Here is a 12,572-nt window from a genome sequence, read left to right as displayed (position 1 = left end):
AGCGAAGGAAGTACGAGTAGCGAGGTTAGGAACGCGTACGTCGCGGTTGGACCCCGACCCACCAGGGACCGACCAGCGGCAAGGACGTCGCCGTCCCCGGCTGGACCGGCCTTTCCGAGACAAAAAGCAGGTGCGCACCCACCAAACCTCCCCTCCCCTCCCCACCCCACCCCACCCCACATCTGCCGCGCACGCTAACCCCCCCCCCCCCCCCCCTCGACTTAAATGCGCCCCGCCCCGCCCCGCCCCGCGCCGGCCGCCGGCCGCCGGCCGCGCGTTGCTAGCCCAGAACGCCCCCCACCCCCACCCCGCAGAAGATCCCGGTCGATTCGGCACGCACGTACGCGCGGGCGCAGCATCTGCTTCCCCCCACCCCACCCCACCCCGTGACCGATCGATCTAACCAGCGCCGCGGAGCTGCGGATTCACACGTCGGCCCGCCGGCCCACCGCGTCGTCACGTCGATCGCCTACTATTCGCCCCGTGCCGCGGCGCCACCGCGGTTAACAACGTTCGCTCGTTGGGAGTAGTAGTTTATCAGGGTTAGCTCACTCGAGGAGGGAGGAGGACGCGGTGTTATGGGCGTAGCCGTGCACCGCGCGGGAGGGGTGAAGCGGTTGATTGGATTTCTTTTCACATGGGCGAGCCGTTTAGTTAGCGCGCGCCGAGGCGCCGAGCGGGGCAGCGAGGGCAGGCTGGCTGGCTGGCTGCTCGCCGCGTTGGTCACGCCGGTGCACGACACGACTACACGGTGGGGGGGGGGGGGGCGTCGGGGTGCTGCCCGGCTGGTGCTTTTCTTGAGGCAGGCAACGGTGCACGAGTTGTTTTGATGACGTGTTTGATTGGATTTATATTCACACACTTCAGAGCTTTGACCCGCTCAGAAAAATTCGTGACGGAAGCAGCGTAAACTATCCTTGTACCGCTGCAGAGCTCACCTATTTTGACAAAGAGCAGAGATCAGTTTCCTTGTACGGAGAGCTCACTCTCCGTGCTCATCTCGCTTCTTTTTTTCTATTCTTTTGTTGGCGCTTGTGGAGGGGAAGCTGGACACAGGGACACAGGATTAGGGCTCCTTTGGATTAAATGATTTTTGGTGGAAAAAATATGAATTGAATTGATAGGAAAATTTCCTGTGATGGTCATTTAAGTGCCCTTTTGGAAAGTAGGGCATTAATACAATTTTCATATAAAACATTTAAATTCCTCCGTTTTTTTGCAAAATTCCAAAAAAAAAACAAGTTTGTGGGATTGATTCAAAGGAATTGCATATAGTTGGGGAAAAATCTCTTCATATTTTTTAGGATTTGTAGTATGAAATCTAAACCTCGTGTTTTCAAAGTTCTTAGGGATTTCTCATTCAACATGTTCCTTTCTCTCTCTAACAAATCACCACATATCTTAAGTTTTCAGTATTTTTCGTGTGAGTTACCTAAAAATATCTTTTCTGTGTAATAATTTATGTTATTTTATTCTCTGTAGAATTCAACAAGTACTAACACCTTGATTCTATATTTTTCTTATTCAAATATTTTTAGTTTATTGTATTCTAAAAGAGTTTTACCCCCTCATGAATACTATTAATAGAATTTCAGGGTTTTTTCGTGTGAAATTCATGTCTCAAAAGAGTGGTACTAACAAGGAGATGGACGACATAAAACTGGTTACCTTGCAGCGGTGGTATGCGTACGATGCACTTTTGCATGATTGCCGCGCGAGCTCTAAATTTTTTGCTGAGAGAATAGGAGCAGACCAAACGGTCTTAGGTCCCCTGTCATTGTGATCCCTTTTCATGATTAGATTTCCTGTACTTCTCCTCCTGTTGCAGCAGGGAAAAGAAAAGGAAGGGGAGAGAAGAGAAATGATCGGAGATTGGAGAAGAAGAGATCACTTCCCGTTTCCCGATGCCCTGACGCGCAGAATGATGCACCGTCTCCGAATGGGAAACGCGACGCGGCCCGCCCCACCTGCCAGACCGGACCCAACCGAACCCATCGCCCTGCTGCTGCCGCTGGCTCGCACATGTTTATTCCCGGACTTTTTTTTACATATTAAGATATAAAAATTTAGCGAAAATATTTTTATCTTAAAATATATAAGTATTAAATCTTTACGCTTAAAAATATAATACCACAAAATATTTTTAAAAAATTGACAAAAAAGGTCTTATTCTCCTCTGGTGTGTGTCATCATCGCGCGCGGTGCGGCGCGACGCGAGTGTGCGATCCGTACCGCCACCGCCAGCATCAGCGGCCGTCAGCTCGAGATCGGACGGGGCAGAGCGCGGGCGGCGTCACGCTGGCGTGTGCGGTAACCAGGCCCGCGTGTCCCCTCTCTCCGCCGCTTCGGCCCCACGTGCCAGCGGGGTGGCACGGCAGGCGTGGTCAAAGGGCGCGAGGGGGTGGACACGTGCCGGTTGGCCGCACCGTCTGAATGTTTCACCGATGCGCGGCGGTTTGACCCACGTGACCGGCTACCGCCGGTGCACGCCGCTGACTCAGCGCGCCCGTGACCGTGGACCGTGTTCCCACGCCCCCCCCCCACAGTTTACTGTAGCGTCTGCAATTATCAGTACGGCCATATAGTGCTAATCGCGGTTCAGCCTGTTCTCACGGCCTCGCCGAGATCTAATCAAGGGATCATTTTTTAAATTAGAAGAAGAAAGCAGGCGTCTCGTTTGGGCCTAAGGCCATTTGATAGAGATTTTATTTTAATTAAATGAGGTGGCACCTCTGCTAATTAGATGCCATTACAAATTATTTATGAGAAAAGATAAAAAAGAGTTTTATTGAGGGTGTTTATGTTTCATCTCAAAATGGTACATCAACTCCAATTAATTACTTAGATATCACATAATGATATGCTAATCTATTAACTGTGAAAGTATAACTTTATATTGGAAGAGTTAGTTTCATTTTTCACGTCAAATATCCTTGTAAACAACTCAACAATTATGGCTCGAGAAAGAATAGCCTAATAATTAACTTGTTTCTCTCAAAAAAGCTGAAATTGATTAATCGAAAAGCAAGCCAAAAAGCTACTAATAAAAAAAATGAAATCCTGGCTCCCACCCAACCATCCTCTTCTCCATCCATCTATCTATCCATCTCTCTCCTTGCCTCATCACCCTAGTTATAGCTAATAGCTTCTCTCTCTTGGCCCTTGCACACCCACACACCTATCGCCATCCTTGGCTTCGCTCACAGCTTCTCCTCTCTCTCTCTCTCTCACTACCCCTCCACTACCATATATCCCTTGCTATTGCACGCTTGCTTCCTCTTCTGTCCATCTCCATCTCGATCTTACACACTCTTGGCCTTTGATCAGCGAGAGAGAAGGCCAAGAACCACCACCAGCAACAGCACGGCCAGCGTCGGCGAGAGGTTGTGCTGGTGGTATAGTAGTAGGTCGCCGGCGGTGGGTATGTCGGGCGAGTTCCAGTTCCAGGACGAGCTGGCGCCGCTGTTCGGGCGCCAGGGGACGACGGCGGAGATGCAGATGCCGGCGTCGTGGTTCTCCGACTACCTGCAGGCGGGCGCGCCGATGCAGATGGACTACGACCTGATGTGCCGCGCGCTGGAGCTGCCCGTCGGGGAGGACGTGAAGAGGGAGGTGGACGTCGGCGCAGGCGGCGGCGGCGGCGGCGTCGGGGTGGTGCCGTTGACGCCGAACACGACGTCGTCGATGTCGACGTCGTCGAGCGAGGGTGGTGGTGGGGGAGGAGGAGGAGGCGGCGGCGCCGGGGAGGAGGACTCGCCGGCTAGGTGCAAGAAGGAGGAGGAAGAGGAGAACAAAGAGGAAGGCAAGGGAGAAGAAGAAGAAGGCCACAAGAACAAGAAAGGGTGAGTAGTTTAGCCAGTAGCCACTTCATTAATTTCTCTGAGAATTTCTCCTTTATTCCCTTTGAAATCTTGAGTCATTTAGCCAAGTTCTTGATCTACCTGCTAATTGCTCATTAGGATGAGATCAGCTGGTTCTTTTTGGGGTGATCCAGTATCAATATTTGGGGCCTGTTTCTGTGGGCTAGATTTTTCTTCCTTGCGTTGCTTGGTGGCCATTATTTCTTCCATTCATTCTTCTTCTGTTCTCTCCTCTTTTTGTTCTTTTATTCCTTTTTAAGGTAGTTTGGCAAAGGTGTGAACATATCTAGGGTTTCACACTCAGCCTGCATGCCTCCCAGAAAACAAAATTTAAAACACTGCTAATGGTTTATAAAAAAAAGGGTGGATTAATGTATTAGCTAGTTTGCCTCTCTGGTCTTTCCTCTTTCCTTTGCATTCTTGATTGACTGCCTGTTATCTAGTTCTTCAAACCTTCCTCCAACTTCCAACACGACCAATGATCGTCATATTTGCCCTCTTTAAATTTACCCCTACCCTTTTTTTTTACTAAATATCACTCCCAAAAGGGGTAGAAAGAAAAAGCAAAGATGGATCCCTACACAATTAGCAGAAAAAGAGCAAAAAGATTTATATCCCCAGACAATAAGCATGCGTCAGGGCAGGGCCAGTAGCTACCCCAACACGTCCTCCCCAATCTGCAATTTGGATCATGCCAGCAGCTCCCTTTTTGGTGCAATCTAGTATAGCATATAGCTCTTCAGTCTTTGACGCATGCAGCGAGCCGAAAAGGGTGCCATCGGAAAGGCCCATGTCTCAGTGCCAGACACATGTTCAGCCAGCAGCAACAACACCACACGCCCGGTTTGAACGGGATCGATCGATCGGCCGGCCGGCGAACGCTGCGAAATTTGCGCCGTTTTGCTGCTACGCGTATCGAGAATTTGACCGGCCGTGTCTCCGTGCAGGTCGGCGGCGAAGGGCGGGAAGGCCGGGAAGGGGGAGAAGCGGCAGCGGCAGCCGCGGTTCGCGTTCATGACCAAGAGCGAGGTCGACCACCTCGAGGACGGCTACCGGTGGCGCAAGTACGGCCAGAAGGCCGTCAAGAACAGCCCATACCCCAGGTACGTACGCCAACGCAAACACTATTCCATACACACCCCCACGCGTAGTAGCGTACGTGCGAGCGGGTGATTCGTTTCGTTCTTCTTGTACGTGCACCGGCCGCTCCGGTACGTAGTTGCACCGGGATGATCGATTCGGCCGGCACGCGTGCGTGATCGATCTGGTCGGCGTGGTAATTAACTTTTTTCTTTTTTGGCTGTGTGGATCGGTGTGGGTCGTCGGTGCAGGAGCTACTACCGGTGCACGACGCAGAAGTGCCCGGTGAAGAAGCGGGTGGAGCGGTCGTACCAGGACCCGGCGGTGGTGATCACCACGTACGAGGGCAAGCACACGCACCCCATCCCGGCCACGCTCCGTGGCAGCACGCACCTGCTCGCGGCGCACGCGCAGGCGGCCGCGCACCTGCACCACCACCACGGCGGCATGCCGCCGCCGCCGCTGGGCTCCGGCGCCGCGCAGTTCGGCCGGACTGGCGCCGGCGGCATCGACGTTCTGGGCTTCCTGCAGCCGCGCGGCGCCCACAACGGCATGGTCCCGACGACGATGGGTGGCGCCGCGGCGGCGGCGACGACCCATGTCCTGACCGGCGCGATTGGCGGCGGTGGCGGCGTATCAGGCGCGACGACGAACGCGGTCGCCGTGGCCGCCTCTTCTCCTTCGCCGCCGTCGCTCCAGATGCAGCACTTCATGGCGCAAGACTTCGGCCTCCTGCAGGACATGCTGCTGCCGTCCTTCGTCCACGGCACCAACCAGCCTTGACGCCGCCACCATCAATCTGAAGCTTAATCACCAGACTAGCTAGACAAGAGATAATTTGGCTCATGCTGTTTAATTAACATCTCGTTACACCTTTTTTTTCCCTTCCCCCAATTCACCTCTTCCATCCGTTTCTTGATTTGTTTTTCCTCCGTGCTGCGAGATGGTAGAGAGTTTTCTGGGTCTCGTATCATTTCTATGCTCTAGCTAGCTAGCTAGATCTTACTAAGTAATACTAGCAGTTCTTGTACATGTAAGCACCTAATTAATTCCCAGGCTCCGGCATTGCACCCTGCAGCATGTTGCAGGACTGACCATACGAGCCATGATAATTTTATGCAAAGCTCCTCTTTACATTAATCTCCTAGCCTTCTGCATTAATGGAAGAGCACTAGTACTACAACTTCATATGTTCAACTTGGCATGTTGTTAACTCGAGAGTAGCTATAAGGTTTCTTGCAGGGTAGTCAATCATGAAGGAATTGAATGGAGTTGATTAGCTTAATTCGTTCTTTCCCTGGCTTTCGCTTGTCATGACGGGATGATGAATTTGGTTGGTTTCGTCTGGTTGGTAGGAAGAGTCGTTAAGGAAAAGTAGCAAGGGTTGTTTTGCTGCTTGTTTTCTTGCGAGCGGCTAGTACCGGTCAGGTCGTTCCAAGGCTAGTAGTACTAGTACCACTAGCACTACGACTGATGCATAGTGATGGAAACCTGCCTAGCTAGCGACCGTGCGTGCATGGCTGTGCATGTCATTGTGCGTGTATGTGATTGATATGTGGAATTAAATCTTGTGGGGGGGCTAATTAGCTAGTTATATATGGGTTCTAAGTATCAGAGATAATAGTATCCAATCATGCATTATATATATATTCATGTGTTCATGCGTGTCGCAGTCATGCATGTTTGTCAGAATTATGGCAAAGAGATGATCGATACACCTAATCTCCAGAACTTGGCTGAGACGTTGGGGGTTTTTGTATTGGACCCTGCCTCTGCCTCTCACAGTGCAGTGATCGATGATGTGACTCATGTACTAACAAGGTAGATCTAAAGCAAGTCAATTAATGTGTCTAACTGGTTCGCTATTTCGTCGGTTACCTGATTGACAATTTCCAGAATTTGGTTCAATGGGCCGGCGTGCGTACATCGGTCATAAACATCCAGCGGCATGAAATATAGTAAAAGATTAGTATTTTTTTTTGTGTACATGCATGGGGTAGGTCAGTTAGATATAATGACGCATGACATTTAATTTGAATGGAAATGGACATCTTTTTTAAGTTTATTTTCCCTTTCCAATGCTAGCTAGTAGCTCATAATACTATAACTTATATATGCCTTAGAGAAAGGCTAATAACATAGCCAATAAGCTGGTTATAAGGTTTTTTATAGTTTTTTTTAGCGCATCCATATAATAGTTAGTTCTTTGTCATTAATATATGACTAATATGTCTCTTCCAGAGTTTTTTGATTCTTGTGTCCAAGCTAGCTATAAGATTATAGTCTGATTCTCCTCTCTCTCATCTCATCCCTACTCCATATCAGCATTTTGCAAGCTTCTATTATACTTGCTCTTATGTTTTATACACATAAGTACATATTTTCGTCATGTTTATATTTTAAAAATGTGCTTCATGTACGAATATGTGGTGTGCAATCTAGCTACATGCATGCAAATCAGCCGTACACGCGGAAGAGAATGGATAGTCTTGCACGGTTTTGAACTAGATTAATTTATTAAGTTTGTTTGAATGGATAAGAAGTCAAATATTGAAGCTTGGTAATTGTAAATTTTAATTAATCTGTCATCTGGCAGATTAATACACCAGTACACGATCCCAGCCTAGAAGATTTTTCGAGTACCCAATTCCTAAGCTAGAGATAAGGACCGGCTACAATTAATAGTACTTACTATGGTAATAAATATTTATAGTTTAGGATAAAACTTAGTACTTATAAAATTCTAACCGTCGATGATTTCTTAAATGTTTAGATTCAACACAAGATAAATAATATACATGTATCCTTCTAAAAAATAGTACTATCATAATATCATAAACTTACTGGATTTTATAGATTTATTGTAACACAAAATTACTTATTAGGATTTTAAAATTTTGACCAAATCTTATCCTAAACAACAAATATTTTTTGACCAGGGAGTAACTTTTACTTGGGCATAATGGTATAAGATGATACCCTCTCCATCACATTTCGTTCATCATATAAGGGAAAAAGAAGTTTTTTCAGTATGTTATTCCCAAGTTAGAGATAAGGACTGGCTACAAATATAGTATTTACTCTGATAAAAAAATATTTATCATTTAGAACAAGATTTGGTCAAACTTTATAAATTATAACCATTGATAATTTCTTAATTGTTTAGGTTCAACACAAGACAAATGATATACATAAATTCTTCTCGGGTACTTTTTACTTGGGCAGAATGGTACAAGACGATACTCTCTCCATCACATTTTTTTTTAGAGAAAAGGCTTTTCAATCCAGATTTTTATAAAGCAGCAAACTCTCTCCATCACATTTTGATAATTATATAAGAGAAAAAAGAAATCACAAATTGATCTTTATATAAGAGAAGAAAACATATTATCCCAAATTGCATGTATACCGGTTAGGATTTGTTACTCTCCAGCTCATTCGATGCAGGTTAAATAGGTTGCTGGTCTTGGGCCCATATGTTGTATGATGATTAATTTGGGACTGGGCGAGTGGAACATTGACACACATGTGATAGAAATGACCTTTCTTTAATTAAAAGCACACGACCGAGAGAAAAATATAACTACACTTTGGGTGAGTGGTGACCATATCCCATTAATTCTGAGAAGGCAAAATATGCTTGCACTGTGCATACGATTGTACTTTAGAGACTAGATTCATCATCTGCAGGGCCATGCAGGCATGATTGATCGATCACTTGTTTGATGTTGTGTTACTTCCTGTGTTTCAAAATAATATTATTTTTCCTATCTTGTTTGTACCAAAATATATTTATTTTTAAGTAAAGATTGCATCAGAGTTTATGAAAGTATAAAATAAATGTATTGGAAGTAGATATAGTAAGTAAAACTTATATTAGAATTTAATAATAAAGAGTATCTTCTGGATTATATTGGTAAGTCTGAGATAGATAAAAAATAAAATTATATTAAAACAGAAGAAGTAATTACTATTACTAGTTAATCTCCGGTTACGAAACTCTCAAGCATAAAGGGTACATATGGATTCATTCCATCATCAACTTCACCATTCATACAAGTCAACCAAGATTCGACTATTAACTTCGATATAACTACACAAATTGTGTATCCACTTGGTTTACACTTCGTGCTCGAACATAACTCCGGTTGTGATTTGCGAAACTCCCGAGCATGAAGGGTACACTTTGATTCATTCCATCATCAACTTCACCATTCATACAAAGTCAACCAAGATTCGACTATTAACTTCGACATAATTACACAAATTGTATATCTACTTTGTTTGCACTTCGTGCTCGAAAACAACTCCCGTTGCGAATCTCCGGAGCATGAACGGTACACTTTGATTCATTCCATCATAAACTTCACCATTCACACAAAGTTAAAAAAAATTCGATAATTAACTTTGAGTAACTACACAAATTGTCTATACACTTGGTTTACACTTCATTCTCGAAGACAACTTAGGTTGTGAAATTCCCGAGCATGAAGGGTACACTTGGATTCATTCCATCAACAACTGCATCATTTATATAAAGTCAACCAAGATTCGACTATTAACTTCGACATAACTACACAAATTGTGTATCCACTTAGTTTACACTTCGTGTTCGAACACAACTCTGGTTGAGGACATCTCCGGACCGAATAATAAGGCCAGTCTAAATATATAGTTTTATGACATAGTCATTAAGACTGTAAACTATGTAACTAAGCTAAATGAGTTTTATGGTGATGCAAGTCTTTTCTCATCTCGTTAAACTTACTCGTTTAATGACTCTACCAAATTATCAATTTTGCTGATGTAACCATCTATTTAATATAAAAAATATTCTAAAACATATATTGAGACTGACATAATTAATCAAGGTGACTAGTACATATTCATGGTCATGGATGCCACTTTGAGAGAGAGAACAAAATCTTGTGCAGCTTTTAACCAGCAGCAGATTCTCACGGCCTCATTTAATTGGCAGGTACGTACCCTCAATCTTGTACTGGCAGAGGGTACCCAATTGCATCTCTTTAATTTTCTAGCTATATTTATATGAGATCGTGCATGCGATATACACTGTTCTCTTAATTATGAACTGATTGTTGCGTAGCTACCTCGTGGCTGGTAGGAAAAAGTACCGCTTAATAATTATATATATATATATATATATATATAATATCTAGTGTATCAAATTTTACATATAAATTATGATCACTTCTAAGGGATGATTGTTTGTCTTTTCACGATATCTGAATAAAATTTTTGTATACGTATACTTAGCGATCTAAAATCCAAGACTAAAAAATAAACTTCGGTGAAAATCTCAAAATCAACTCTAAATTTAAGGTAGAAAATTTAAATTTTGACTATAAGCCTAAATAAAAGCGAAAATATATGGGTTTCAGTATCATCTTAAATACTATAAAAGTACCCGAATTTTCCAGTATTGCTGAATTTTCCAATATATTTAACATGTGAACACATGTGGGTGGGTCAATCATGCATGCAGTTTATATGATTTATTTTTTACTACAACCTTTTGGGTTGGATATTAGAATTATTACGCGTAAATGGCTAAACCCTGATAGGCAGAACACCAGACAGCATACTAGAAGGTCAAAAGCATTAAAGGCCGCAGCGCAAGCTGTGCACCAACTTGCCGAACGTTTCTTTTTCTTCGTCACAGAAGACAAATACGGCGTAGACTCGTGTTCAACGTCCAACCCTGAATATACGTGTAAGTCAAGACAGATACAGCAGAAAGAGTATAATACTCGCAGGCCGGAGAAAGACGCGGTACCATTTTTTTTACAGGCCGGGACAGACATTCATACTACGTTACCACTTCAATTATTATTTTTAGTTCCTAAAAGAAATCCTTATATACTACCTCCGTTTTATACTGTAAGTCTTTCTAGACTTGTCTAAATTCATTCATGGATAAATATATATAATTTATATATGTGTCTAAATTTATTAGCATCCATATGAATCTACACAATCCTAAAAAGACTTATATTGTGAAACGGAGGGAGTAATAAATATTGTAATGTTCGTATATAGTATTTGAAATATACTATAGCTTCTATGCTTCTTAGTATTGTTTAATATAACGTGTGATCGAACGCATGATGATCTCGGTCTTTGACTGGTTGGTTAGTTATCCTAGCTAGAGCCATGACCTGGTGAAGCTGAAGCCATCAGCTTGTTCTACTGCGTTCTACTCCTGTATCTAGATTGAGTTCAAGATATTTATTTTTGTAGATTAGCTTAATAAGCTCATGTGAACCAGGCTTAACACGGATAGCTAGCTTAGCAACTGTCGCATCCATCATTAATTGGGCTTAGCTCCAACAAACTACTCGCTGATAGCTTGGCTCTCGCTCCTTGCCTTTGAAAACAAGTGATCCAAGTCAAGCCCACCGTTATAACTCCGCAACGGCCATCCTCATGCAAGCGTCCAAATACATTGGCCGGCCGGCTGCTAAAGCTACCGCTACTGCTACAAGGTTAGGAACAACTAGCTTGCCGTTGACAAAGAAATTTGACCGGCCAGGCTGATCAAATGACAGTCTCACAGTGACGCCAATAGGAGGGGAGAAAGGATTGTAATTACGGCGAAACATATGTACTTTGTGCCTAACTCTAAGCAGAAAACGGTTTCTCCTGGCGGGGTCTATTTTCCTGAAGGCAAAAGCTAGCCTTGCTACGCTGGGAGAACGTAGTGATTTTTGTTGTGATTTTTAGGGCTACTTTGGAACGAACGAATTTTGAAGGATTGGATTCCTATGAAAATAATTCCTATGTAACCCTTTGAAACAAATGAATGCTTTTCAAAAATTTCTTTGAATATCTTTCGGAATAGGGTCCAACATCTTGAAAAAGTTCCTTTATATCCATCTCTTTTCTCGTCCTTATGTTTTCATCTTGATCGATCATTTATACATTTTTCTTGTGTTTCTCCAATCCATAGGATTTGAGTTGATATGACACTCTAATAATGCATTTTTTTATTCATATATTTTTAAAAATTCTATGTCCCAGTGACAGAAAACTTGCTACTGCTGCCCTGGACCAGTGCAGCCAATGATGGTGCTACGCAGCAAGTATACCATGCCACGACGCACAAAAGCATCAACTAGGCAATCACGCGCCGTTGAAAAACAATATTATCGTCCCTCCCAGTAGAGCTATCAATATACAAATCCTCCTTTTTCTTTTTCCAAAAGAAACATTTGTATAAATAATGGTCGCCGTCACGTTGCGAGCTAGCCATACGTATCGTCCGTGTCCCCCTCCGGCCGGTTCCATACATAGATGCAGGTACGACAAGACACGGTGCATTAATCAAACGACGGTGTTCGAAGGAAGCTGGATCGCCAAGCCATCTGCGAAAGCGACGCCGACGCCAATGAGGCGAGCGATGATGGATCCATTATGCGCTCGTCAGGCCAAGTCCAAGGCCACGGATTTGGCCAAGGATGATGATGATGGAATGAAAGGCTTATGCTGCTTAGCTTTAGCCTTCAGAAAGACTTAAAGTGGACAACCTTATTGCCATATGCCATGCCACTCTCTAGCTATAGCAGCAAGATTGAAGTTTGGCTGGCTGGGACTCTGTAGCCGCCGTACCGT

At 44.2% G+C, this 12,572-nt stretch overlaps 1 protein-coding gene across 1 annotated transcript; it reads left to right on the top strand.

Annotated features, from left to right (window-relative positions):
• Nucleotides 1-3,179: 3,179 nt before the first annotated feature.
• Nucleotides 3,180-6,080, top strand: LOC102712956. The gene is made up of 3 exons (XM_040520116.1): nt 3,180-3,842; nt 4,808-4,963; nt 5,192-6,080. The coding sequence occupies exons 1-3, from the start codon at nt 3,424-3,426 to the stop codon at nt 5,721-5,723; spliced, it is 1,107 nt and encodes a 368-aa protein (XP_040376050.1). The 5' UTR covers nt 3,180-3,423; the 3' UTR covers nt 5,724-6,080.
• Nucleotides 6,081-12,572: the final 6,492 nt, after the last annotated feature.

This window comes from Oryza brachyantha, chromosome 1 (assembly GCF_000231095.2).
Source record: "Oryza brachyantha chromosome 1, ObraRS2, whole genome shotgun sequence".
Classification (NCBI taxonomy): Eukaryota; Viridiplantae; Streptophyta; class Magnoliopsida; order Poales; family Poaceae; genus Oryza; species Oryza brachyantha.
This window is presented reverse-complemented; position numbering and strand designations above follow the sequence as displayed.